The sequence below is a fragment of the Mus musculus genome, chromosome 4 (assembly GCF_000001635.26).
Source record: "Mus musculus strain C57BL/6J chromosome 4, GRCm38.p6 C57BL/6J".
Classification (NCBI taxonomy): domain Eukaryota; kingdom Metazoa; phylum Chordata; class Mammalia; order Rodentia; family Muridae; genus Mus; species Mus musculus.
Genome location: NC_000070.6, coordinates 80,930,184 through 80,954,868, shown reverse-complemented (window position 1 = coordinate 80,954,868; position 24,685 = coordinate 80,930,184). Strand labels below are relative to the sequence as shown.

At 40.6% G+C, this 24,685-nt stretch overlaps 1 protein-coding gene across 1 annotated transcript in view; it reads right to left on the bottom strand.

Moving 5' to 3' along the window:
• Nucleotides 1-567: 567 nt before the first annotated feature.
• Nucleotides 568-24,685, bottom strand: part of Lurap1l (leucine rich adaptor protein 1-like) — a 43,616-nt gene continuing 19,498 nt past the window's right edge. Inside the window, exon 2 of the mRNA NM_026821.5 lies at nt 568-1,306. Within this exon, the coding sequence (NP_081097.2) occupies nt 932-1,306 (375 nt within the window). The 3' untranslated portion in view covers nt 568-931. The remainder of the gene's footprint in view (nt 1,307-24,685) is intronic.

The following is a 24,685-nucleotide window of genomic DNA, read 5'->3' as shown; positions in this document are numbered from 1 at the left end:
CATAACACACACGTGGTAGTCATTTCTGCCATCTTCTTCCTGTGGAAAATTTCTCATCTGCCTGCTTGACTCAGAGATCCACGTGGCTGACATTGTGACCCTTCTCTGTGGATTCACCAATCTTCGCTGTCCTGCTTCAGATCTGACACACCATTCTTTCATTCTCTCCTTTATTCCTCCCACAGAAATCCAAAGGTCATTGCCGGTACTCACCTTGAAAACTACTGTCCATTTTCCTTTGAAATCTAGTAGTATAATACATATTGTGAAACAAACTCAAGATTTGTGTTAAATGCATTGCTGGAATTCTAAAATTCTAATCTATAATGTGGACACCAGAGTAGGCTAAATCGAGCCTATGCAGTGTGGGTCTTCCAAATGTCAGTGATGTGGATACATGTATCTAAGAGTACAGCTCATTGTGCACCAATGCATTCTGGCTTTGTAATAATGTCTACCTTTGTCCAAATAGCTGGTTTGATTTAACGCACAAACAGTAAACCATCTTCGTATCTTCTGGCACATAGAAATCTCAAGTCATTCAACACCACAAACCACGGTATGAAGGAAGTGATCAGACTTTGGTTTATTGTAAAATTTAGCAAAGTGTTCATATAATCCCTGACCCCTTACTCTGAAATCAAAAGCAGAAACAATTATTGCTTATTTTCCCCCTCTACTTTGTCTGTGCTACTTTAAGAGAAGGGAGAGAGATTATTACAATAAATAAAAATAGAGATGTAACAGAGAAAAATAAATCAGTCTAGATGAGAAATATTAGGAGCAACAGAAATATCATTAAGCAGTTTAAAAATAAGCTTCTTTAAAAAGGTTGCCTTATTAAAATAAATCACACCAAAAATATAGCAGCAGAGAAGAAGGATACATACAAGTTTAATTGCACACCAGTCCCATGCAAAAAAGTGGATCATTAGCCAAAGCAGTAGTACTCAGAATCCAACTTGGGATGCTTGTGCAGAGCCTGTGAGTCCTCTATGATGGAGCTGTCACTGAACTGATCCAAGTCTGAAGGGGTCTGATGACCTGGTACATCATCTGCCAAAGTGTCCAGGTAGCTCCCTACTGAGATGCCATCCAGCCCATCACTGCCATCATGGAGGCTGTTGTAGCTGCCACGTAAGGAGGTACTCTGACTCTCCAGCAAACTACACAGGCTGCCACTGAGACTGCTGCCTCGGCTGGTAATGGTGGCTTTTTCCTCGATCATCCACTTGATGGACTCGATGCTCTCATTGATGAGGAGCAATTGACGCATGAGCCTTACATCAGTGGCTCTGAGGTTAACCTAGGATGGAGAAGAAGAGAAGAAAGACATGCTAGTTATTCAATGTTCAAGAAAAATCTCAAATTTGCTCATATCACTGCAGTCCACAATGTTAAATTTACTACACACACACACACACACACACACACACACACACACACACACACACACACTTGTCTCACCCACTCTGGAAATTGTTGACTCCTAGTAGAAGTCAGAATCAAGAACTCACTTCCTGACATATGCATCAGGCTCCTAAACAGCCAAAAAGAAAAAAAAAATCCCCATTGTATTTCTGACCCCAATGAAGCTCCTTGAACACACCCATCAAATGCCAAGTTGTCTATTAAGAAATGCATTCTTTTTCTGGATTAACTTATCAGTACTAATGTGGAACTGGGTGTGACAACCAAGAAAGTGAAGAAATTAGGGAGTCCTCATTAATTTTATAGATACCTCTGCTTATTAAATGATAACATCCAACATTGTGAAAACAAAACCAACAACATTCATTACAAAAATCTAATTACCCTGTCCTGTAGGCATTATTGCTTTCATCTTTCAAAAAGAACTGAAAACCGCAGGCAAAAAAACAAAGTTAAGAAAAAGTAGAAACTGGCAACCCTTCTAACTGCATCTCCATAAAGAACACTAGGATAATTCATTTGCTTTTAAGGTTAAACAAACTGGCTGGCCACAAGAGGGCCTACTCACATTCATTACAGTTTTGAAAATAAATCCCATCCTTCCACTGGCCATAGTAACCCCAAAGACTGGCCATGCCAATTCTCTCTTTAAGACCTAGAGCTAATTCAGATATGTAGGTCTCAAGAATTATCAAAGGCATTCATTCTTGAGTGACTCAAACCACAAACAGAAACCTATTGTCATCAGAAATGTGCTTTCATGCAAAAGGACTTCCTGCTGAGGAGTGAATTCATAACTGAAGGTGAAAAGTGAATGTGTGAACAAACAGGGATGGATAAAATCTCCTTCACCAGAGAGCCAGTGGGAACAGTGTTAGGTGTATAGAGTGCTTGCCCATAGTGTTCTGGGTTCAACACTAATGGGTAGGCAAAGTTACAGAGAGAAGAGACAGACAGGGAGATAGACAGATGGATAGACAGACAGAGAAGAAAGAAAACAGTTCCACTCTAGAGTACAATTTACAAAAAGTAACAAAAACATAAATGGAAAACTAAGAAGTACAAGGCACACTTTTAAAATTCTCTAAGATATTAAAGCAACTTCTTTTTTTTTTTTTGAATTTTCTTTTTTTTCCATTTTTATTAGGTATTTAGCTCATTTACATTTCCAATGCTATACCAAAAGTCCCCCATACCCACCCACCCCCACTCCCCTACCCACCCACTCCCCCTTTTTGGCCCTGGTGTTCCCCTGTACTGGGGCAACTTCTGCATCTTCTTAGTAATATGCATAATTATACAAGCAGTAACAGGTTAAAATCAGTACTTTTTATGATGTTCCAAACAAAAGGGTATGAACTCAGCAAGTCTCAAACTTTATTTTTTAATTACTTTATGCTGCTTCAATAACCTTGCAATGACTATGACCAAGACAGAGACTTTCTGAAAGTCTTTGTGTTCAAATTTACCCACAGACCTTATAGGTCATCAAGACAGAGTTCAAATCACAAATAATACCAGTATCTACAAATATAACAATGCACATGGATCCACTGATCAGCAAAGAAAACCACTGGGTCACACTGGTACTCTTCAGCCAGCCTCTGAAGCTGAAGGACCTTCCCATGCCATTACACGCATGGAGCAAGACCAGCAGGATCTTCTCCCAACAACTTTGCAAATGGAAAACAGATGCCTGCTCCCAAATGCCTGCTTCACCCATAAAAACACCCCACCTGGGTTGAGCTCTGAGCATGCATTTACGGACCATCATCATTTATCATTTCTCCAAACCCTCCTCGTTTTTCTTGGTGGACTTTTCCCAGCTTACTGACTCTAGTCCCCCATGTTGATCCAAGAAGCTTCTGTAGCACTTTAGGTTTCTATCTTACGACATTGCTGAATTTTGTGCCATTGCATAGTAGACTGATTTGTGATATATATTACAAATATGTGTGTATATATGTCTCAGTTAGGCAAATAAGCCCCTTAGGAGAGTCATTCTTTTTTTTCCCAATTGTTTATTAGGTATTTTCTTCATTTACATTTCAAATGCTATCCCAAAAGTCCCCCATACCCTCCCCCACCCTGCTCCCCTACCCACCCACTCCCACTTCTTGGCCCTGGTGTTCCCCTGTACTGGGGCATATAAAGTTTACAAGACCAAGGGGCCTCTCTTCTTAATGATGGCTGACTAGGCCATCTTCTGCTACATAAGCAGCTAGAGACACGAGCTCTGTGGGTATTGGTTAGTTCATATTGTTATTAGGAAAGCCATTCTTACTGCTCTACTAAATTGCAAAGTCTTTCCTAAACACTTTTTAAAATTTTAGCCATATTTTAAGATCTTTGACATATCAGCTCTTAATAAATTAATAAACTCAGGCTTTCAGAAATAACATGAGTCAAGGGTTAATTTTCTATCAGCAATTTTGGTCTTGTATAGTGGTAGCATCTAATATATATATATATTTTTCAATTTAATTGATCAATAAGAAGAAAAAGAAAGCAGACTATGAAGGAACAAAAGCTTCCTTTGACCATGAAATGATTCAAGTAAGGAAATCTTTTGCTGCTAAAAGCAAAACATTCAGAGTCTATTGAGTCACTGTTGGGGAGGGCGGGGGAAGTATCATGGTTAAAAACCTGTTCACATAAATAATGATTATAGATGTGTGTCTATCCCTTTGTCCCCCGGGACAGTAAACAGTCTCTTCCAGATTGCTGGGTGTGCTGATTTCTGTGGTTGGCTGCTGGTCTGTTCCAGGAGTTCTTGTCTGTTACTCGTGGCTTTCTTCCAGAACTAAGGTATGGTTACAGTATTGATGAACCTTGGGAGAATTAGTAATCCACCAAAAACTGAGTCACAGTGCTACTCCAATGACTGCCCGACCCTTTTCATGCTATGATTCATCTCAGTCCTTGCCATAACTGCACCAAAAACAGAGTAGCTTTACACAGTGGCAGGAGCCCGTGCTTTTCTCATCTAGGCTGTTAGAGTCCTGTGACTTTATTCTGAGCATATTGCCAGTTGGGGCCCTCCTCAAGCTCAGAGCTTCCATGTTATCAGCACGTCGAACCCATTCCTGATTAGTCATGCCCAGTCGTCAAGCCCAGTTAGACCGAGTTTCATGACTATTGTTTCCTGCCTAATATTTATGACTTGCTGAAACCAATTTATTACTTGTGTGTAAAGGAGTTTCTGAGTACTAGGAACTTGGTCTGCCTAATTACCACTGCTTGCTAAGTCCTAGAGGAGTACGTGGCACATAATAGCTACTTGGTCAAAATATGTCCAATAATTGGACACCAGCTATGCACCAGATTGGACCCCTTCAGAACACTGGGGCTTTGTGTGGGCTGGTGGTATAGGACTTGAAAAGAAAAAAGTCATCAGGAATAAAAAACCATAGGACTGAAGCATTCCCCAGCAGATAATCCTGTGTCTATTCACTCACGTGACTCTGGCACTGAGTAACTGGTATAGACTCTCCCTACCTTAAATTTACAGAGTATAAGATAGCATTCAAAAGGGAAGCGGACTTCAAGCTCTGAGTCACAGTGCACACATGATTCTGTTTGCTCAGGGGTGATAACTTGTCCTAGCACAGCACAGGTGTTCTGCAAACACCCAGTGAAAGGAATTGAACAAAGAAACCAAACAAACCTCATCTTTCCTTCCCCAGTACAAGTGTCTGGACCAACTGATTCAAAGTGATGTCAGTATCTTCTTTCTCTTCTCATTCCCCACACCCTATTCTGATCTTTATAATTCCTGCTGTGTATTTTGTCTTTAGGCTGAGTCTTCCAACCCTAAGGGTTATGCCAAACTCACCTTTGGCCTCTGGGGAAAGTGCTGAAACTTTCCTGTTGTTTCTGACAAGTGATGGACTGGGTTTATAGAAAATTTGAAATGAAGGACCTAGAAAGAGCAGCAATTCCCAATAATACAGTTTTCAAGGTATATTTTCTTCCAAACAATTCTTTTCAAAACCACTTTCAAAATACATTTATTTACTAATGTATTGATCTGTGTAGAGGGTGGGGGTTATAGGTGTCCTAGACATAAGTAAAAGTCATTCAAGCATCAGCCCCACCATGTGAGTCTCACAGATCAAAGTCAGGTCATTGAGATTGGCAGAAAACTTATTTATTGACATTTACCAGAGCCATCTCACTGGCCCCAAAGGGTCCTTTTCCTCTGACAGAATGCAAAAGTTATGGATTAGCATGACAAAGTTCAAGGAAGAATACAATCAATTTTTCAGTTAACCAAAGAACTGAGAGGACTGGAGAGATGGTTCAGTGATAGACAGGACTGGCCATTCTTCCAAAGGACTAGAGTTAAGTTTCCAGCATCCATAGGGTAACTTAAAAATCATCTTTAACTCCAGTTCCAGGAGATTTTAGGGCACTGGGCCTATAAGTGGTGCACAGACAAACATGCAGGCAAAACACCTATACACATAAACAACAATAAATAATTTGTTTTAAATCAGAGAATTAAAACTCAAGGTGGAATATGATCCCAGGTTTAAGTCTGCCCTTGACATAATCTACCTATGGTCTGTAGGTAAACAAGTTGGTGTGTAGGACTTCTAATTCCCCAAAACAAAGAAAAATCATAAGGTTGCATTCATTTCTCTATGAGCTACATGGCTTGATAGAAATGTCAAGGCAAGTTCTGAAATCCCGTTCACTGAGACTGAATTTGGCCCAAGCCTTGTGTGCTTGTCTCCTCTGTTTCCCACTGAGGTTCAACTTCAGATAACACAGTATAAGAAGACATTGCTGCACTCCTGTAAATTCCCAGGGTTTCTTTCCATCCTAGCATATTCTTTTTCTTCCTTGAGATTGTGTGTTTAATAAGTCATTTCTGCTATGAGGAAATCATATGGGCCATAACAATACAGGCAATTGCTGCTCAATAGCTTCAGCATGAAGTGTAGCTAGCAAAAAGCTTGCAATTAAACACTGAAGTTCAAAGTCAACATGAATTTTACTTGGCTTACCAGAAATGGTATGATAATAAAAATTTAGACTCTCACCATGTAATAAAAATTAAAATTATGTTCTAGGTTATAAGATAAAATTATTTGCTGTGCAAACCTTTTAACCCAAGTTCTGCCCTTGATCTCTTTGTAGAAGGAAATAATTGACTCCTGAAAGTTGCCCTCTGATCCCCCCCATGCATGCTGTGACACACACATGCCTTTACATGCATATATAGTCATATTTATCTCTTGCTTTCTTACCATACTTATTTTTACATACATTTAAATTTATGTATGAACTGAAGGGATATTGGGAAGGTACTTGGAATACTGCTTTTTCTGGAGCTTATCTTAGCTTATTCGTTGTCTTACCTAGGATTGCTATTCCTGGGATAAAATGCCACAGCCAAAATAACTTGGGGAAGAAAGGATTAATTTCATTTTATAAGCTCACATCACAGTCCATTAACAATGGAAGTCAGGACAGGAATCTAGAAGCAGGAACTGAAGCAGAGGCCATGGGAGAGTGTTTCTTACAGGTTTGTTCCTAATGGATTGTTTCTCCTTATATACCCCAGGACCCATACTCCAGGAGTGGCAGCACCCATAATGGGCTGGGCCCACATATATTACTCTGTTGTAGGCATTTTTTGATTGTGGTTGGTTTCCTTGTCCCAAATGACTCCAGCTTATGTCAGGTTCACACAAAATTATCCATTGCCTGTGCATCCCCATTGTGTAACCTCCTAGTGTTCACTTCTGTTCCTTGTCCAAACTCATCACATTTATTTGATGACCACAGGAGATTCTCTGCCTACTCATCCTTGGATTCTCCAGAAGGTTTATTGACAGCTGCATTATACAGCATGTCTCCCTATCTGCCTTTCTTAGCAGATCCACAAGGACACTGCTGTCTCCCCTTAGTATGAGAAGACACTAAATGACATTTCTATTAGCTGACTTTTGTTTAGAACCTTCAGGAGAAATGCCTGTGACCACATACATCTTTCTCATTTGGTTCAAAATTCAGAGCAAAAATTGTTTTTAACTGAAAAACGGAGGGGGTTCATTTTTATATCAGTCAGCTTTGCCGTCCTTCATTTATGCTGCTCACTGGTAGAACTGAACAGTTTGCTCTTCTCCCAGTCCCTTGCAGCTGAGTAACTTTCCCGATGGCCATATTACTGACAAAAAGCACTGCCGCTGAACAGCTGGCCAATGATACTTTCAATGACACAGAAAGCCGAGTTTGGTCATTTAATTGAGGCTAATGCAGAAGATTGAAAATTACCCAAGCCAAGATTTTTTTTTTTTAGAGTGAATTAGCAAACATGCCCACATTCGCCACATAGATGCTGGTCCACACAGTACATAGATCAGAAGTGTGTCCACTAACATGAATATTCTACATAGCCATCTTTCCCAGATAGACCTTAAAGCAGTATTTCCAGATGAGGTTCAGGTCATAGTGCTCTCTTTCTATGTCATCTGTAGTTTATGTTCTAAGAGAAAGATGCGGGGTGGTATAATGTCAAGTGTTCAACAGCCAACTCACTAGTCAATACATGCACACATATACACCTATTTACTGGGTTATGCAATGTCTTATGTGCTACCTAGTTTTATGTCAACTTGTCACAAGCTAGAGTTATCTGAAAGTACAGAAACTCAACTGAGAAAATTCATCCATTAGATGCTGCTATAAGGCATTTTCTTAATTAGTATTGAGAGGGGGAGAGTCCTTCCCATTGTGGGTGATACCATGCTTAGACTGGTGGTCCTTGATTCTATAAGAAAGGCTGAATGCACTTCTCCATGGTCTGTTCAAGGTGGAATATAGAGAGATCATCTTGTGTATTGTATGGATGTATCACCTATCAATTAAAAGCCTATGGCCTATGGCGTAGCCAGAAAATGGAAGCTGGAACATCCAGGAGGAGAAAGAATTTTGGGAGAGAACCAGGTATAGGAGAGTCACCAGGAAGATGTGAAAAGAACGCATGGTGCCTGAGCACAGGTAATGGCTATGTGGCAGAATACAAGCTAGAATAAATGGGATATTTTGTATTATATCTAGTCAAAGAAGAGCACAGCTACATGACCAAGGTATTTGTAAATATATTTTGAGTTGGAGTCTTATTTCTGGGAGCATGGGGCTCGGGGGAAGAACCAGAGTCTAACTTCTACATGGAATTGTAAGCTATATAAATCTCATCCCGCCCCCCCCTCCACCCCCCGGAAGTTGCTTTTGGTCATGGTGCTTCATCACAGCAATAAAGCTGTGACTAAGACATCCTCCCACTATGCTGAGATAACTGACATAATCAATTTATAAGGTGTCAAGTTTTATTTGGGCTCATGTTTTCACATAGCACACTTATGGGATGTGGCAGAATAATACTTCACAGGGGGAGTGCATATGAAGAAGGCCTATTTAAGTGGCAATGGTTGAGAAACAGAGACTGTAATCCCAGTAGCAAGACCTACTGCCCTACTACATCTTTCTAGAAGGCTGTACATCTTAAATGTTTCTACTTCCCAGTTCTATCACAAAATTAAAAATCAATCCCTGCACACATGGGCCTTTGGAAGGCATTTATGATCCAAACCCAAACTCTACCATGCGGATTTCTGAGTTCGAGGCCAGTCTGGTCTACAAAGTGAGTTCCAGGACAGCCAGGGCTATACAGAGAAACCCTGTCTTGAAAAACAACAAACAAACAAACGAACAAACTAAATTGGGCAACAATGAAACATGTGTGATACCCCTGAAGTATAAAGTAGCTTTTGCTATAAACTTCTGATAACCAACTGATTCTCAAGGAATGCATTATTCATTCTTTCTGAAGTCTTGGATGTGTGGCAACCTACACAGATAGAAGTACTCGCACTTCACTGACTCTTTTCTCAATAATTATTCATCTTTAAATATGGCAGTTATCTGTGGATATACTTTCTCTGTCTCTTGTAAGACTATGCCGGGGCCTAGCAAACACAGAAGTGGATGCTCACAGTCAGCTATTGGATGGATCACAGGACTCCCAATGGAGGAGCTAGAGAAAGTACCCAAGGAGCTAAAGGGATCTGCAACCCAATAGGTGGAATACCATTATGAACTAACCAGTACCCCGGAGCTCTTGACTCTAGCTGCATATGTATCAAAAGATGGCCTAGTCGCCCATCACTGGAAAGAGAGGCCCATTGGACACGCAAACTGTATATGCCCCAGTACAGGGGAACGCCAGGGCCAAAAAAATGGGAATGTGTTGGTAGGGAAGTGCGGGGAGGGTATGGGGGACTTTTGGGATAGCATTGGAAATGTAATTGAGGAAAATATGTAATAAAAAATAAATAAAATAAATAAAAAATAATAATAAAAAAAGTGAAGTCTTACACTAGTTATGTTACTGGTCTATCAATATCAGCAAATTATTTGGTTTCAAATACACAGATCTTATTTCCCTTTTCACTGTTAGTAAAGTAACAGGAACATTTAAAATGCAGTTACTTTGAATTTTATGTGTATAGATTTTTTTTTTTTTTTTGGTCTGGATGTACTCCTGTGCACCACTTGCATGCTGTGTACTTTCAGCATTACAGATGGTTGAGAGCTTCTGTGTGGGTTCTGGGAATTGAACAATGTGCTCTAGAAGAGCAGCCAGTGTTCTTCCTCATCAAGCCATCTCTCCAACCAACTGGGACATTTTAAAGTTTAGTCTTCAGTGTTAAAATAGTCTCTTGCCTTTTAAAGTCAAGAACCAATTAAGTTAAACCAAAGGATTTTCTACTTTTTCTGCATGAATTTATCAGCCATTTTCAGGTTAGCAATGTGACATCAGCAAACACGGCTGACCAAATATTCAGAAAGTCTCCTGTACCGTGTTTTCATCTCTTAGCTATAAACAGAAAAAGAATTATGGAAACTTCATGTGAGTACTATATTTACATCATTTCCACTCTCCTTCCATTCCTCTAGTATCCCTGTGCCATACCTTCTCAAAATCATGTTTTCATATTATTTAATTATTAGTGTTGTACATACACACACACACACACACACACACACACACACATACAACCTCCTGAGTCCATTTAGGGTTAGTGTTGTCGCCTGCACATCTGTTAAGGGCTGACCACTCGGGCTTGGATAACATCAGGGGCCTCTTCTCAGGGAAGGTTTACTCTTCCTCTCAACAGGCACTAACAGCCTATAGCTCTTTATTTACTGTATAGAGCCTGATGAGTTTCCCCTCTGCATCTTTTCACTTTTTAGGTCTTACTTAGGTAATCATATTATTGAGATTCGTGAGTGCAGCTTCCCTCTCATGTATAGAAGACACTTGCTTCAATATTATAACTGAAAGTCAAAAGCAGTAAAATCATAAAGATGTAGTCAAGTACTTGCTATCTTTGCATACACACTGATTTATAGGCTTACATATATACTTACAGTTTTAATAGTGATTCTGATGAGAAGTTCCCAAAGCTTCTGAAAGTTTAATAAGCATATCATGCATTGTAATAGGCTTTGGTTTTTAGAATCACTGGGATGATACAGAGAAAGGCTTTACCTAATCTACTATATCTTGTGATAAGTACATTTAGGGACTTTCACTTTATACCTTAGGGCTGGCATCTCCCCCTCCCCTCCTCTCCCAGTGTGTGTATATATATATATATATATATATATATATATATATATATATATATATATATATATATATATACTGGCTAGTTTTGTGTCAACTTGACACAGCTGGAGTTATCACAGAGAAAGGAGCTTCAGTTCGGGAAATGCCTCCATGAGATCCAGCTGTAAGGCATTTTCTCAATAAGTGATCAAGGGGGAAAGGCCCCTTGTGGGTGGGACCATCTCTGGGCTGATAGTTTTGGTTCTATAAGAGAGCAGGCTGATCAAGCCAGTAAAGAACATCCCTACATGGCCTCTGCCATCAGCTCCTGCTTTCTGACCTGCTTGAGTTCCAGTCCTGACTTCCTTTGGTGATGAACAGCAGTATGGAAGTGTAAGCCGAATAAACCCCTTTCTCCCCAACTTGCTTCTTGATCATGATATATATATATATCAACAGCCACCATATATATATGAGAATGAATGATTTAAAAGTGGAATGTACCTTTATCTTTCCCACTATAGAATGTGAGATAAATGTAAAACATAGTGAGATTATTGTAAGGAAGACATGGTACTACATGTCTATAATCCAGACATTTGGGGGCTGAGGCAGGATGATGGTGCCACCTGGATTGCATAGAAAGACACTGACTAAAATAAGATGCCTTTTATGGAAATAGTCAAGTTTTATGTGTAGTCTGTTGGATCTGTTGAGACATGAAGTAAATGGGACAGGATAATTAAAGTGCTGAAATTCAGTTATGCATTTACATTTTTGTACTGAAGTGATCTAGTGGCTATATTTCTAAAATTTGTTCAACACTTCTGTGTTTTGGTAGGTAGAATCAAATAAATCCAGGCAACAAAGGGTGGTTATCATTATAATTAATATGTAATGTAATAAATATTATATAATATATACTTAATATGCTAGATGGAATACAGTTGTTCAAGAATAAGGGTTGTCAAAGAAACAGAACTATAATCTTCTGTTTTATAGTTAACCACTTTAAAGTCTTCACATTGATTTTGCCCTTTTTCATTTTATAATTGTATGTATATGTGTGTATCATGTGCATGGCTGGTGCTCTCTGAGATCAGAAGAAGGTGCCAGGTCCCCTGAGAATGGAGTTACAAACAGCTGTGAGCCAGCCACCATATGAACACTGGAGATTAAATCCAGGTCCTCTACAAGAGCAGCACGTCCTCATAAGCACTGAGCCAGCTCTCCAGCCAACTCTTTAATTTCATGTCATCCATCATTATATCTTTTGGTCTTCTTATCTCCTCTGTATCTTCCTTATTCCACCAACTCTATTCTCAATCTAATAACTGCATCCAAGTCATGTGTGCTCTAGTAACTTTTGATTTTTCACATATTTGTTGAATAATGGAAAAGGGGTGCCCAGAAAACTGATCTTTGAGATTAGTAAAAAATAGCTAGTACTTAAGTAAAATTGAGAAAGCAGCTCCTGCAACAGAATAAACTGAATGGACCCTGCTCATAGGGAAGGGCTCTCCAACTATGATGGTATTAACTTGACACAATCTCCACCCAACTGGTCGATGGACCTCTGCCATTGGGAAGGTTATCTTGATTAAAATAGCTGAGGTGGGAAGACCTGCCCATTGTGATGACATCACACAGCCCTGGGCTATGGATCTTGGACTGTAGAAAGTCAAGAATGTGAACTGAGCCATAACAGGCATTTGTTGCTCTCTGCTTTGTGACGGCAGTGAGCCAGCTCTGGTATGCTCCTGTTCTGGGACTTCCTGGATATGGTGGACTATAATGTGGAACTATATACGGGCAAAATAAACCTTTTCTGCTTTAAGGTGCTTTTTTTTCAGTGTATTTTATCACAGCAGCAGAAAAAGGAAGACAGCAAGCTTGGATACGTACATGGGCCTCCTGACAATCTTGCTAAAATACCGGTTTTGCCTACTAGTTCCATGATACTTCATTTCAAACAAGGTCTCAGTTCATACTAACTTATAGGAAGCCTGGAGAGCAGACCTCCAGTATTCCCTCTCCTGATTGGTAGCCTTGGTAGTCCTTGCCATCCTTTATAGATCTGGCCTATGGCCTGGTTTCTAGAGGAGTATGACAGCCCATCTGTTGGTATCAGGATCTCCGAAACCCGTGACATCACATAGGTGGGACCCAAAAACCTGATGCAAAGGCAACAGCCACCATATTCTTAGAATCCACTTGGCTCACCTCCCACCTTTACCTGTAATTACATCATCACGCATATATAAAGAAAGCCCCGCCCCCAATCTTTATCTCTCTTTCCCCCTTCTCTTCCCTTACCTTGCCCCTCTCTCTCTCCCAATAAACCTCACGTGGAACTGTTTGGCCTGGTGTGGTCCTTCGGAAGCCTCGCGACGTTCAAGATCATAATACCACTTGAGAAAGGTTACAGAGACCTTGGCTTCTGTATGAAGAGAGCTCTCTTTCCAGCTGTAAACAGCCCTATTCTGAGATCCACATAGTAAGTAATTGAGCTTCAGGGGAAAGACCTGCCCACCACCCCAGGGAACCTCAGTGAGCCTGCAAGTCGATTCATCCAAAATTGAGCCTTGAAATGACTGCAGCTCATATTCTAACCCCATCTGACACCGTGATGGATGACTGTGAGGATCTCTGAATCACAGGCCCTCAATTAAAATATACCCAGACCCATGAGTCACAGAAACTCTGAAACAGTGTGCTTTTCTGATGCTACTGAGTCTAGGAGCACACGAATCATTAATAAATAGACGCTGTGATAATCTGGCCACACTTTGATCAGCAAGGCCTGGAAGTCTTTCAACTTGTGGATAATTTAAGAGAATGGCAGACCTCTGTGTCTATGGGATGCTACAAGTATGTAGTGAAGTGCTTCTTGATGGAAACAAAGAATATTCCAGTAAGTGAAGGTCAGTATTTAAATAGCTATCCGGATTTCCTCCAGGGCAAACGTTCTTCACCAGAGAATGCTGTTTATTACACTGAGGAGTGATAGGGGCAGAAAGGCTTGATAATTAGTGGCATAGTGGAGACACCAGATCACTCCCATCGTTGTCCTGAGGGTGAATGAAAAATAAACAGTCACACTGATCAGCAGCTCACATTGGAATAAGTCAGATACAGAGTGAGCAAGAGTTTGGAGTGAACTGAAAGATGAATATGGTAATGTTATTGGCAATTCAATATTTCCCATTTTCTTCTGTCACAGTTTTTCTTTTCAAAATTGCACATTTAAACAGAAAGTAGATTTTGAGTTGGCTGCAAAAAAATTGGAAGGTTCATAGGATGGGAATAAGAGTTTCTTGTTGAGTAGCCTACTATAAACCATATTTTTGATATGTTAATTCATTTTCTTTATAATGGGTTCCCGTAGAATGATCCTTTTGCATTGGGAATGTAACTGAACTACTGGCATCTCACTGTGATACTCTTTTTCAACTTCTGTTAGTGATTTGGCCCCATCTAACAACCTTTATGATACGAGAGCCTCAGGCTTGCCTGATTTTCCATACAGTGCCCAATGCTGACCAAGTATTTTCACTTGGGGATTTTAAGTGGGACCCTCTAGATCAGAGCAGTGATCTAAGTCTCACTGGATGGAGGCAATAAATGGAATAGCAGTCAATAAAGAACTCCTACAAGATCCCAACACTTACTGCAGTACCTTTGTCTAACTGTTCTAGTGATGTATTCAGTCTCAGCTTTGAAAAATGGTTTTAGGAATACTAAATAAAAGTATATCATTTCTTATAAGCTTCTTATGCCATATACTTAGGTGCTGCCTTAAATATCAATTTGTCCATATGTCATTATCTCACACACACACACATTGCTGAAGCTGATTATTCTCATCATGGTTCCAATCTGACAAGTAACTCACTGGTCTTCACAATAGGAAAAAAAGCTGAGCAAACTGTAAGTCAACAATTAGAATAACCAGAGAACTGAGGTCACAAGGCAAACTGTGGCTTAGGACACAGGTCAGTAAAATCATTGTGTGCAGAAACAGAATCCCAGAAGCAGAAGGCACCAAGTTAGGACCAATGTCATTTAGCAATGTTGAAAGGACAACTTGTGAGTTACTGGAGGTTCAGGGGCCCTGTTTGTGAATTAGGAATGGTCTCAACACCTCTATACTTTACAATTTCACCTCTGGGAGTCCTGCTGCCTGATGAATCACTCTGAAGTCTATGCTGCAGAACTGCCTGGTCTCCTGAAGCAGGATGCACCATAAAAGAGATTGTTTTACAGAGACTAAGAAAATTAGGTTTGTCTTAAAGCATAACCTAGTTGGGAGAAGGAAACTATTCAAGTCAAGCTCAGTACAGAACACTCTGCCATCATCCAACATCCCAGCAACCCAGCTACTAGTGCATAACCTGGGGGTTGAGACGGAAAGTGCTTCAGGCTTCTGATCCTAGTGAAGAGTGTCTTAGAAAAGTGAGCACTAACAGAATAGTCAGAACAGGAGGCCTGGAGGAAGCTTTAGTCACGGACATCCACAGCTAGAAACAACAGTAACCAGCCTAAGTCTGACTCAGGCTAACACTTGAAGGTCTCCAAGCTCAGCTCTGTTTTCATGCCCAACAGCCACAGAAAGCCAGAGAAAAGTCTAGAAACAGTTCAGAACAGCATAAAAAACCCAAATGACCAAGGATGAGAAACTATTTTGTTGTTGTTGTTGCAAACTATTAAAACAAGAGAAATCTGAACTGAAATACTTAAGTCCTGAAGGGAAGAGGGAAATCAATAAAACAGAGGACATTGTATAGTGACAGCATTACCCTTAAATAGTGACGGAGAGTCAGGTTGAGGCACAGTAAAGTATGGAGTGTTTCTCCTTCCCTCAAGCTGCACTGCCTGGAGAGGTCTTCACAGTCTAGTTTGAGACAGCTGGTCTCTGCTGCACTAGCTCCCACGAGCACTACACCACGTAGCAGACTTTGGTGTTGATTCAAATGCCATAGCATGGTTGAATAGCATGGTTTTGTTTGTTTTTGTTTTTTGTTTTTTTCTTTTTTGGAAGAGCTATTAAGAAGCTTAACCTTAACATTATGGAGAGACTGGGTGTGTGACACTCTCTTAATATCCATAGAGATTGCTGAGAGACTATCACTCAAATTGAACTTCACCATAAAGAAATAAAGTCCATTACTTTATTTTTGTTCTCTGGGGCTATTAGACAAGATTAAAAATAATTTTCTATGATCACTTTTACCATAAATTTCTAAACTTCCTTGAAAATCACTTCTTATCTAAACATAATATTTTGTAATGTTATCTATCTTTTGAAAATGATTAAAATTTCAACATATCCTCAATGTATGCTAAAATAGCTTAAGACCTATTGTCTATGGGGCTATTTCTTCAGGTAATTAGCTATTTACTACGAATTTTTCTCAGACTTAGGAACTTACACATGAATTTAGAAATTAGTGTCTCAAAGATGTGCAAATAAATGATTTTTACAGTGTAGAAAAAATGATAATCTCAAAAACTTTGATTTTTGTTGCAATGGACATTTGACAGTTTTATCTCTAAATGAGGAATTTGCTCTTATGATTTTTTTTCCTGAGAAAATAGACAGCACATTTATCTAATTCTGGCTTTGAAAACTAAATGCCCCATCAGTTTTGCCATGTTCCTTCTGAGTTTCTTGTGACAGTCAAGTTTGCGACTTGCTGCCTACCGCAGGAAGCACGGTGGGCTCAACACAAGAGCTGCTCATTGGGAATGGTCTAAGATGCTCAGAGAAAGCAATAAGAGGGGGCCATCGCCTTCTTAGCGCACTGTTTCTTCTGGACAGTTGTCTTGTTGTTGTTCTTGTTCTGGTTTGTTTGCCTTGTTGTTTACAATGCTGACTATGTAGCCCCATGTTTTATTTAACTCTGTGATCACATCATATCCATTTCACAACTAGATAATGGTAGGGTTAATTACATAGCCGGGTATGCCTCAAAAACAAAACGTGTGTAAACAGCCACTTCAGTAGCTACTGAACATCAAGGCCAGGAAAAGTCTCACACTCTCACTATAACTCTGGGGCACCCTGGCAATCTGGTTTCATGATGGCATGTCTTGATGGTCCCTGTGGGAGCTCTGGGAGGTAATAGAAGATATGGCCAGTTGCTCTCTATTGTCTGCTTGTCGATTTGCTAATGTCTGCAAAGAAAACATTCCTTTTCCACTAAGGAAGAAAATAACTCTTTGAAACTGGTGGCCTGTGTTTTCTAGTGTCCTATGCCCAAGACCATGAAGCTGAGGTTTCAAGTCCTTGTAGGTGACTGTGGACTTAACTAAGATATCTCTTACAACTCACTAAAATCATGATATGCAGGACTAGCAAGATGGATTAGTGGGTGAAGTTTCTTGCTACACAAGACCTGTCCTGAGTTCAATCCCCAAAGCCACATAAAGCATATATGTATGTGTCTGAATACATACATACACACATACATACACACATATAGAGTAATAATAATAATAATAATAATAATAATATACTTTTAAAAGATTATGAGGGAGCTGGAGAGATGGCTCAATGGTTAAGAACACAGGTTGCTCTTCCAGAGGGCCTGAGTTCTATTCCCAGCACCCACATGGCAGCTCACAACCACCTCTAATTCCAGACCCAGGGGACCCAAGGCTATCTTCTTTTGACCTTCATGATCATCAGGCATACATGCACTGCATTTACACATATACAGGCAGAACTTTCATACACATCAAATTTAAAAAATGGATATATCTTTATTTTTAAAGTGTCCTAACTTCAAACTGTAGTTGTTTATTGTTCTTAAGTGCACACTGTAGTGTTTTAATCAAATAACTAAATCTACTCCAAGAATCCTTCAAACTTTCCCTTCTAAATAGAAGTCCAAGTTCAGGGGGTAGAATTTAAAAATGTCTTTTGTAGCCTAGCTTGTCTTGCAAGGGCTCTGGGTGAATGGCCTCCATGAACAAAGCCAGACAGAAGCCACAGAACAATCATGCTGGGACCCAACGAAAATATTTACAAAACATAAGAGAGCTCAATGGGGGAACTGGGTTTTCTAAATCCCAGCTGCAATGAATTAAAAGGGGGCATGGAAGAAAGAGGAAGAGGGCAAGATGATTCCTGGAGAACTTTTCCAAGTGCTTTTCTTCTAGTTCACTGGAACTCTGGCCCTTGGAGTCTTCCTTCATCCACCCTTTCCATTCTAATGGCTGCAATCACTGAGCCTTATAAGTCCTCAAAAAAAGCTTGTTTTGGGTCTGTCTTTACTATTCTTTGCCTGTTTGGAAAAAATAAGTTCTTTGATGGTATCATCTGATAGCGGTTGAGAAGACTCTTCTGAGAACGCACTCACACACAGGTAGTTTAGGTACAGTGCAGATAATGCAGAAGAAGCAGGCAGGTAGAAAACATGACAGTGGCTTAGCACATGACCATTAAGTTTGTGTCCCTTGCCTTCAGCCCATCGTTCATCTTAGTTTATTTATTCTTCACCTTTTGTTCATATAACAAAACAACAATTGCCCAGCACAGACACACACTGAACTTTTTTTTTCACACACTGAACTTAATACTCCAAGAATAACTAAATAAACACATCTTTGGAGTAGGAACAAGGAGAATTCCATGAGGAAAAAGTAGATTGCTTTTATTTCTTTTGCACTTATGTCTGATCATCTGTCTCTAAGAATACAGAAAATGAATGCCCCCACAGACCAGAAGGTATGAAGGAAAAATGTTTCCACAGAGTCCAAGCAGGCAGGTGAGTGTGTAATACACACAGCGGTGTAGCCTCAGTTCAGTGTAGATCAGGCCAGGTACTGTGTCTGTGCCGTCACCAGACCCCGCAGGTTAAAGGTCTCCCTCCTAATGTGAGCTCCAGGCTGTTTTCCCATGCTTTTGACCAACCACCTATGTATAAACCAGGTTCCTGAGCTTCTCCAACTCAGGATAAACCGGCTGCTAATGCCTCCCACAGAACTCAATGCAATGTCTTCCATAGATTTGCCAGTATATTTTAAAAGATACAACAAAGTAAGGAAGAAGGTCCACCCAGCGTCCATACCCTTTCTAGCGCTCTGCTTTCCAGGAAGCACCTCAGGCTAAGTGAAACTTTCCCAACCCTGTCCCTTTTGAGTTTACATGGAGGCTTCAATAAATAAGCTGGGCCAGTTAACATCACTGATCAACTTAACCTCCATCCCTTTATTGGTCCCAGAGTTAGGTATCTATCAATCGCGTAACCATGCTTTGGTCTTGCTGTTGTGACCAGTTCCCATGCTGAGACCACCAGTGGACTGAGAGTCTTCAGTACCTCACTGCCATTCAGAAGATATTTGTTACTTTGGAAATTGCAAGAACTTTAGGGGCTTTATGCCAGAATGCATAAAGGGAGAGCAGATACTAGTTTCTACATCTTACTGATTGACCATCTCCCCCGTATACAGTGTTGTGATGACTCTCCAATAATCTGCCTTAGCAGCTTATGGTATATTTCTACAAATAGCTTAATGACACCTGAAGTGCCACCGTGGAGGAATATCAGTGACCCAAGTCATATACTTCTACCTCATCCTTTATAAGTATTTCAATAATCCTTTTGCTGGGCACCATTTTGAACAGTTTTATGCTAGTGAATTCTATGTGAATTTTGAGTCACTGAAATAGTTTTACATATTGTCTTTCTAACTTAGTTCACTTCAAGAATTTCACTTTCACTCATTAAAACAAGTTTACTGGGAAATATAAGAGTTGCTCACTTCTGAATGTGTTATGACGTGTGTGTTATGGTATTGGGGTTAGTCCTGTGCGCTGTGTACTCAAATGCTGAGTTCTCTGCCCCAAGGTCAGATTGCAGTCTGGACATGGACATTGTATTGACCAATGTGCTATTAAGACTTCTTGTCAATAATGTCTAATTGGCGAGTGTGCCTGTGACTGGGCAGGGGAGAGAGGAAGGCAGAACTTAGGAGAGAGTGAGGAAATGTTGTGTAGGGACCACAAGGGAAGGGAAGGGAAGGGAAGGGAAGGGAAGGGAAGGGAAGGGAAGGGAAGGGAAGGGAAGGGAAGGGAAGGGAAGGGAAGAAGGAGTTTGCTATGGGGCATAATGGATCATGCGGATGAATCATGAGCAGGAGACTAAGAGAAGCTCACACTGAGGATACACATGGCACATTTATCTGCTTATTAATAGACTAGTCAGGTTAAAATGTTTACAATCGCCCAGAGTAGTGTCAGCATCCTGTTAATAAAATCTGATGTCTTTGTGCCATTTACTCAAGAGGTAAATGGATAGAGTGAGGCATAAACTCCCCATAAAATCACTACTATAATGTGGATGTCTAGACAGATCCAGTTACAGCATAAATAGTGTGGAAGTAGATTTAAAATAGAGCAGATAGGTGTTTTGCTCTTTATTTACTGCCATGATACATTGTAATGCAAAAAATCTATTGATAATGCAGCTGAGTGCCTTGCAGAGAAAACATAACCCTGAAGTTAGCTGTGCAACCACTAGTAGCATATCCTCCACTGATTACCTAGTTTTCTCATGTGCTCTGGTTGGTTCACTTGATAGATGAGAATAATGAAGATCATTCACAAAATTCCCGCCCTCAAATGACATGGCCCTCAAAAAAACAAAAACAAAAACAAAAACAAACAAACAAACAAAAAAACCATACACACACACAAAAACAAAACAACCTTGTTAAAAGTACATGGCCACTCAAAACGGAAGGATTCTCCACTTGCTCCATAATGATCAGAACAATCTGCCATTCTGCCATTGATTCTTCAAGAAACTGCATTGGGAGAAAGTTTATATATAGATAACAATTTTCCAGGGTATTGAACTCTTTATATAGGAGAAGCAGAGACACCAATGACAGTCACTAATAGACAGGTGACAAAGTGGACCTGCACTTCTCAGCATGTGTTCATCCTATCAATGCATCCCAGTGTAGGTCACTGATGGCAACCTACACCAAACAAATAGGTGAGAGAGGGAGAGCAGAGGACACAGCATATAATGATATGCAGTGAGTAGTAGACTCTCCGTTGTTGGGGAAAGAAGCCATGAGTTTGAGTTGAGAATGAGAAAAATAACCACTTGCCTAGAGAGGAAAAGATCTATTTGTGCTTAATGCTGATAATGCAGCTGGAAGAGCTAGGATGTAGAGTGTGGTTAAAAGGAAGTGGAAAAGTAAGGCAGTGGTATGTCATGGCGGTGGTGTGTCATGGCGGTGGTGTGCCATGGAGGTGATGTGTCATGGCGGTGGTGTGCCATGGAGGTGGGGGTGGCGAGGACAACAGATTACAGGGAGAAACTCAGCACATTTTTCTACTTATTTCTTAATCAGGGCTGCAAGCTGCTAAGTGAACTTCCTTGGAAATCATGTGTCACTGTGCAGGGCTGCATGGGCATGTCAACCCCATAATGTACCAATAACGGTAGCAAAGGATATTAGAGAAAACGATTGGTCCTGTAAGAAACAGCTCTAGGAATTTCCAGCCCGATTGGTTTAATCGTGTCTCTACAGAATGAGTGCTGGATCCTCAAGTGCAGTTCTCTAAACTGCATATAATTACCTCATCCTCTGAGTTCAATGTGACAGGTCCTCTCTGGAGTAATCGTGGCAGGAATAAAAGGAGGCTTACTGAGCACTTGAGAAGCACAAACAGGCACTTTCCCCTTTCTCAGTCACTTTTGAAACCAGGGAGAAGAGCATTTTGAGTATGACACTGAAAGACCCAGAGCCCTAACACTAAATTCTTATTCTGATCTCCATTTCCTCCCCCAAAAGTCAGTCTAGCTGATCCTCAGTTCCCACCGAAAATAGGTTCTTCCTCTTGGGTTTGGGTTGTTTATCCTTTGAGGGGCATGTTCTTAACCGTCTCTAGATTATGTCTTTAAAAAAAAAAAAGGACACAAAGGAAATAGTCATATGACTTAAACACAGTGAAACTCATTGCTCCCTATTTTAATTTCCAAATACACTTTATGTTTTAATTTTTTGCTGAGCACAGTTGTGCATGCCGATAACCCCCAGGTACTTAATAGGCTGAGGCTAGAGATGTTAGTTTGAGGACTGTCTGAGCACTACTAGCAAGAGCTAGTTTCCGACAAAAAAGGTAAAAATAAGATTTCCTCTTAAAGTAGCCCTGTTGGCTTACAGACAAGTCTGCTAGCCTGTGCCCAACAGCTACCTAGCAACAGCTCGAGAAGCCACCTGCCCGGTGGGAGCCAGGGGTTTAACAAGGATTGCTTGGCTGCTTCAACTCTCTCTGTCTCTCTGTCTCTCTATCTCCCCACTCCCTTCCCCTCTCCTCTTCCTCTCCCTCTCCTATTCTCTTTCTCTCTCCCCCTTCTCTGCTCTCCCTCTTTTCCCCAGCCAGCCTCTTCATCTCTTCCTCTCTTCTCTCTCTTTCTGTCCTTCTCTAACCCCCTCCTTTCTCTGCCTCTACACCTTTGCAGGTCCCCTTCCTTTCCCCCAATAAGCTTCCTTTTCACTAAGCCTGTTGTTGCAAGGATGGTGATTCCTCATGGCAATAACTTGGCCGGCCCGCTGAGGTGCTCCCCCCTGTTGTATTACACTGCCATTTTATGAAACACAGCAAGCACCCTTAAATAGTCAAATGAAACAGATACAGGAAATCTTAAAAAAAAAAAAAAAAAAAAAAAAAAGATCAGCAGTCACCTTAGGAGCACATTTTCTTTGGGGGGAAGGCAGGAGGAATATCTATGCTGGTGCTCTTTTAAAGGCCATGGAGGCAGAGAGTACTTGGGAAGCTTCATCAATTCCCACCAATAAGGTTTCTCAATATTCTCAAATGCGTTTAAAGTCATAGACTAGAGTGAGGCTTCTCCAAGAAGCACAGCCGTTACAGCTCGTGGGGTGGTTCAAAGTTTTTGGATGAATGGGCCTACGGGGATGGCTACGTAATACGTATAATTAAGAGACTGCATTTTCGACTTAAGCAAGTCACTAGAAAAATATTATGGTACTACAGATAAGAATTATGATCTTTATCAAGATGTAAAAGCCCTAAAGTGTTCTGTTGCTTTATGCCTTGGGAATCACAATTAATTTTACGCCTAGAAATTAACTAAAATAAGAGGTTTTATTTTCTGTTTGGACTTGACAGGAGAGAGACTCTTACAGACATTACTTAACTGTGGAAATTACTAATGAATTAAATAGTCCAGTAACTTTACTATGGCATGGTTTCCACATTTTGTAGGAGTTTACATAAACACTTCCTTGAAATCCAAACTCTATAAGGGGCAATAGATGATTATTTTTTTAATTTTAGATTCCATGATTTGCTATTATTATTATTACTATTATTATTTCTAAACCTGTATGAGTTTCCAAACGTAGGCAGGGTAAAACTGGACTTCAGACAGCTTGATATCTTATGAAAACAAACAAACAAGTCTAGTTTTGACGTCAAAGGACAGGTTAAAATGCTATTCTTCCATGAAGTAACTCTTTCATTTCTGTCTGTTGGACAGGCTACCTAAGACTTTCTTCACACTGCCTCTATTTCACCAAATGTTGGTACCGGGGTGGAACTGCATGATCTAGTGTGTGCAGCCTGCATGCAACTGAATTTAGCTGCATCCTTTGATTTTGAGATAGGTCAAATTATGCCAGGCAGTGGTGGCGCACACCTTTAATCCCAGCACTTGGAAGGCAAAAGCAGATTTCTGAGTTCAAGGCCAGCCTGGTCTACAGAGTGAGTTCCAGGACAGCCAGGGCTACACAGAGAAACCCTGTCTCGAAACAAACAAACAAAAAAACAAACAAACACCCAACAACAAATTACTAAGTTGCAGATATGTGGCATCCATAAGCCGACAGATCTAATATACAATATGGTATGCCAGGAATTTGCTAGGAAATCAAATTTTAAATACCTTACCACGAGAATATCTAAAAGAGGGGGGGGGGGCTGGAGAAATGGCTCAGTGGTTAAAAGCACTTCTTCCTGAGGTCCTGAATTCAATTCCCAGCAGCCACATGGTGGCTCACAACCATCTGTAATGGGATCCAATGCCCTCTTCTGGTGTGTCTGAAGATAACTACGGTATACTCATATACATAAAATAAATAAAATCAGCCAGGCATGGTGGCACACGCCTTTAATCACAGCACTGGGGAGGCAGAGGCAGGTGGATTTCTGAGTTCGAGGCCAGCCTGGTCTACAGAGTGAGTTCCAGGACAGCTAGGGCTATACAGTGTGGGGAGCGGGTGTGGCGGCAGTCCCAAAGGCGCCAGAGACTGTAGCTAAGTCATATGACTTGCACCTGACTTCCTCATATAAGACACAAACATCTTGAGTGCTGCGCAGGTGTACCAGGATACAGGTGAATCCAAATTGATGGAGATTTGCCCCTGCTGCCCTGATTAGCTGAAGCTGCGTGCCTGGTGAGGTGGCGTGGCCTGCTGTGCATGGATGGGAACTGAGAGTATAAAAGAGTGAGAGGCCCAGGGTTCGGGGGAGATATAAAAACAAGGGAGATATAAAAACAAGGGAGATATAAAAACAAGGGAGAGATATAAACAAGGGAGATATATGGAGAAAGAAGAAACAGGACTGAATAAATGTGTGCA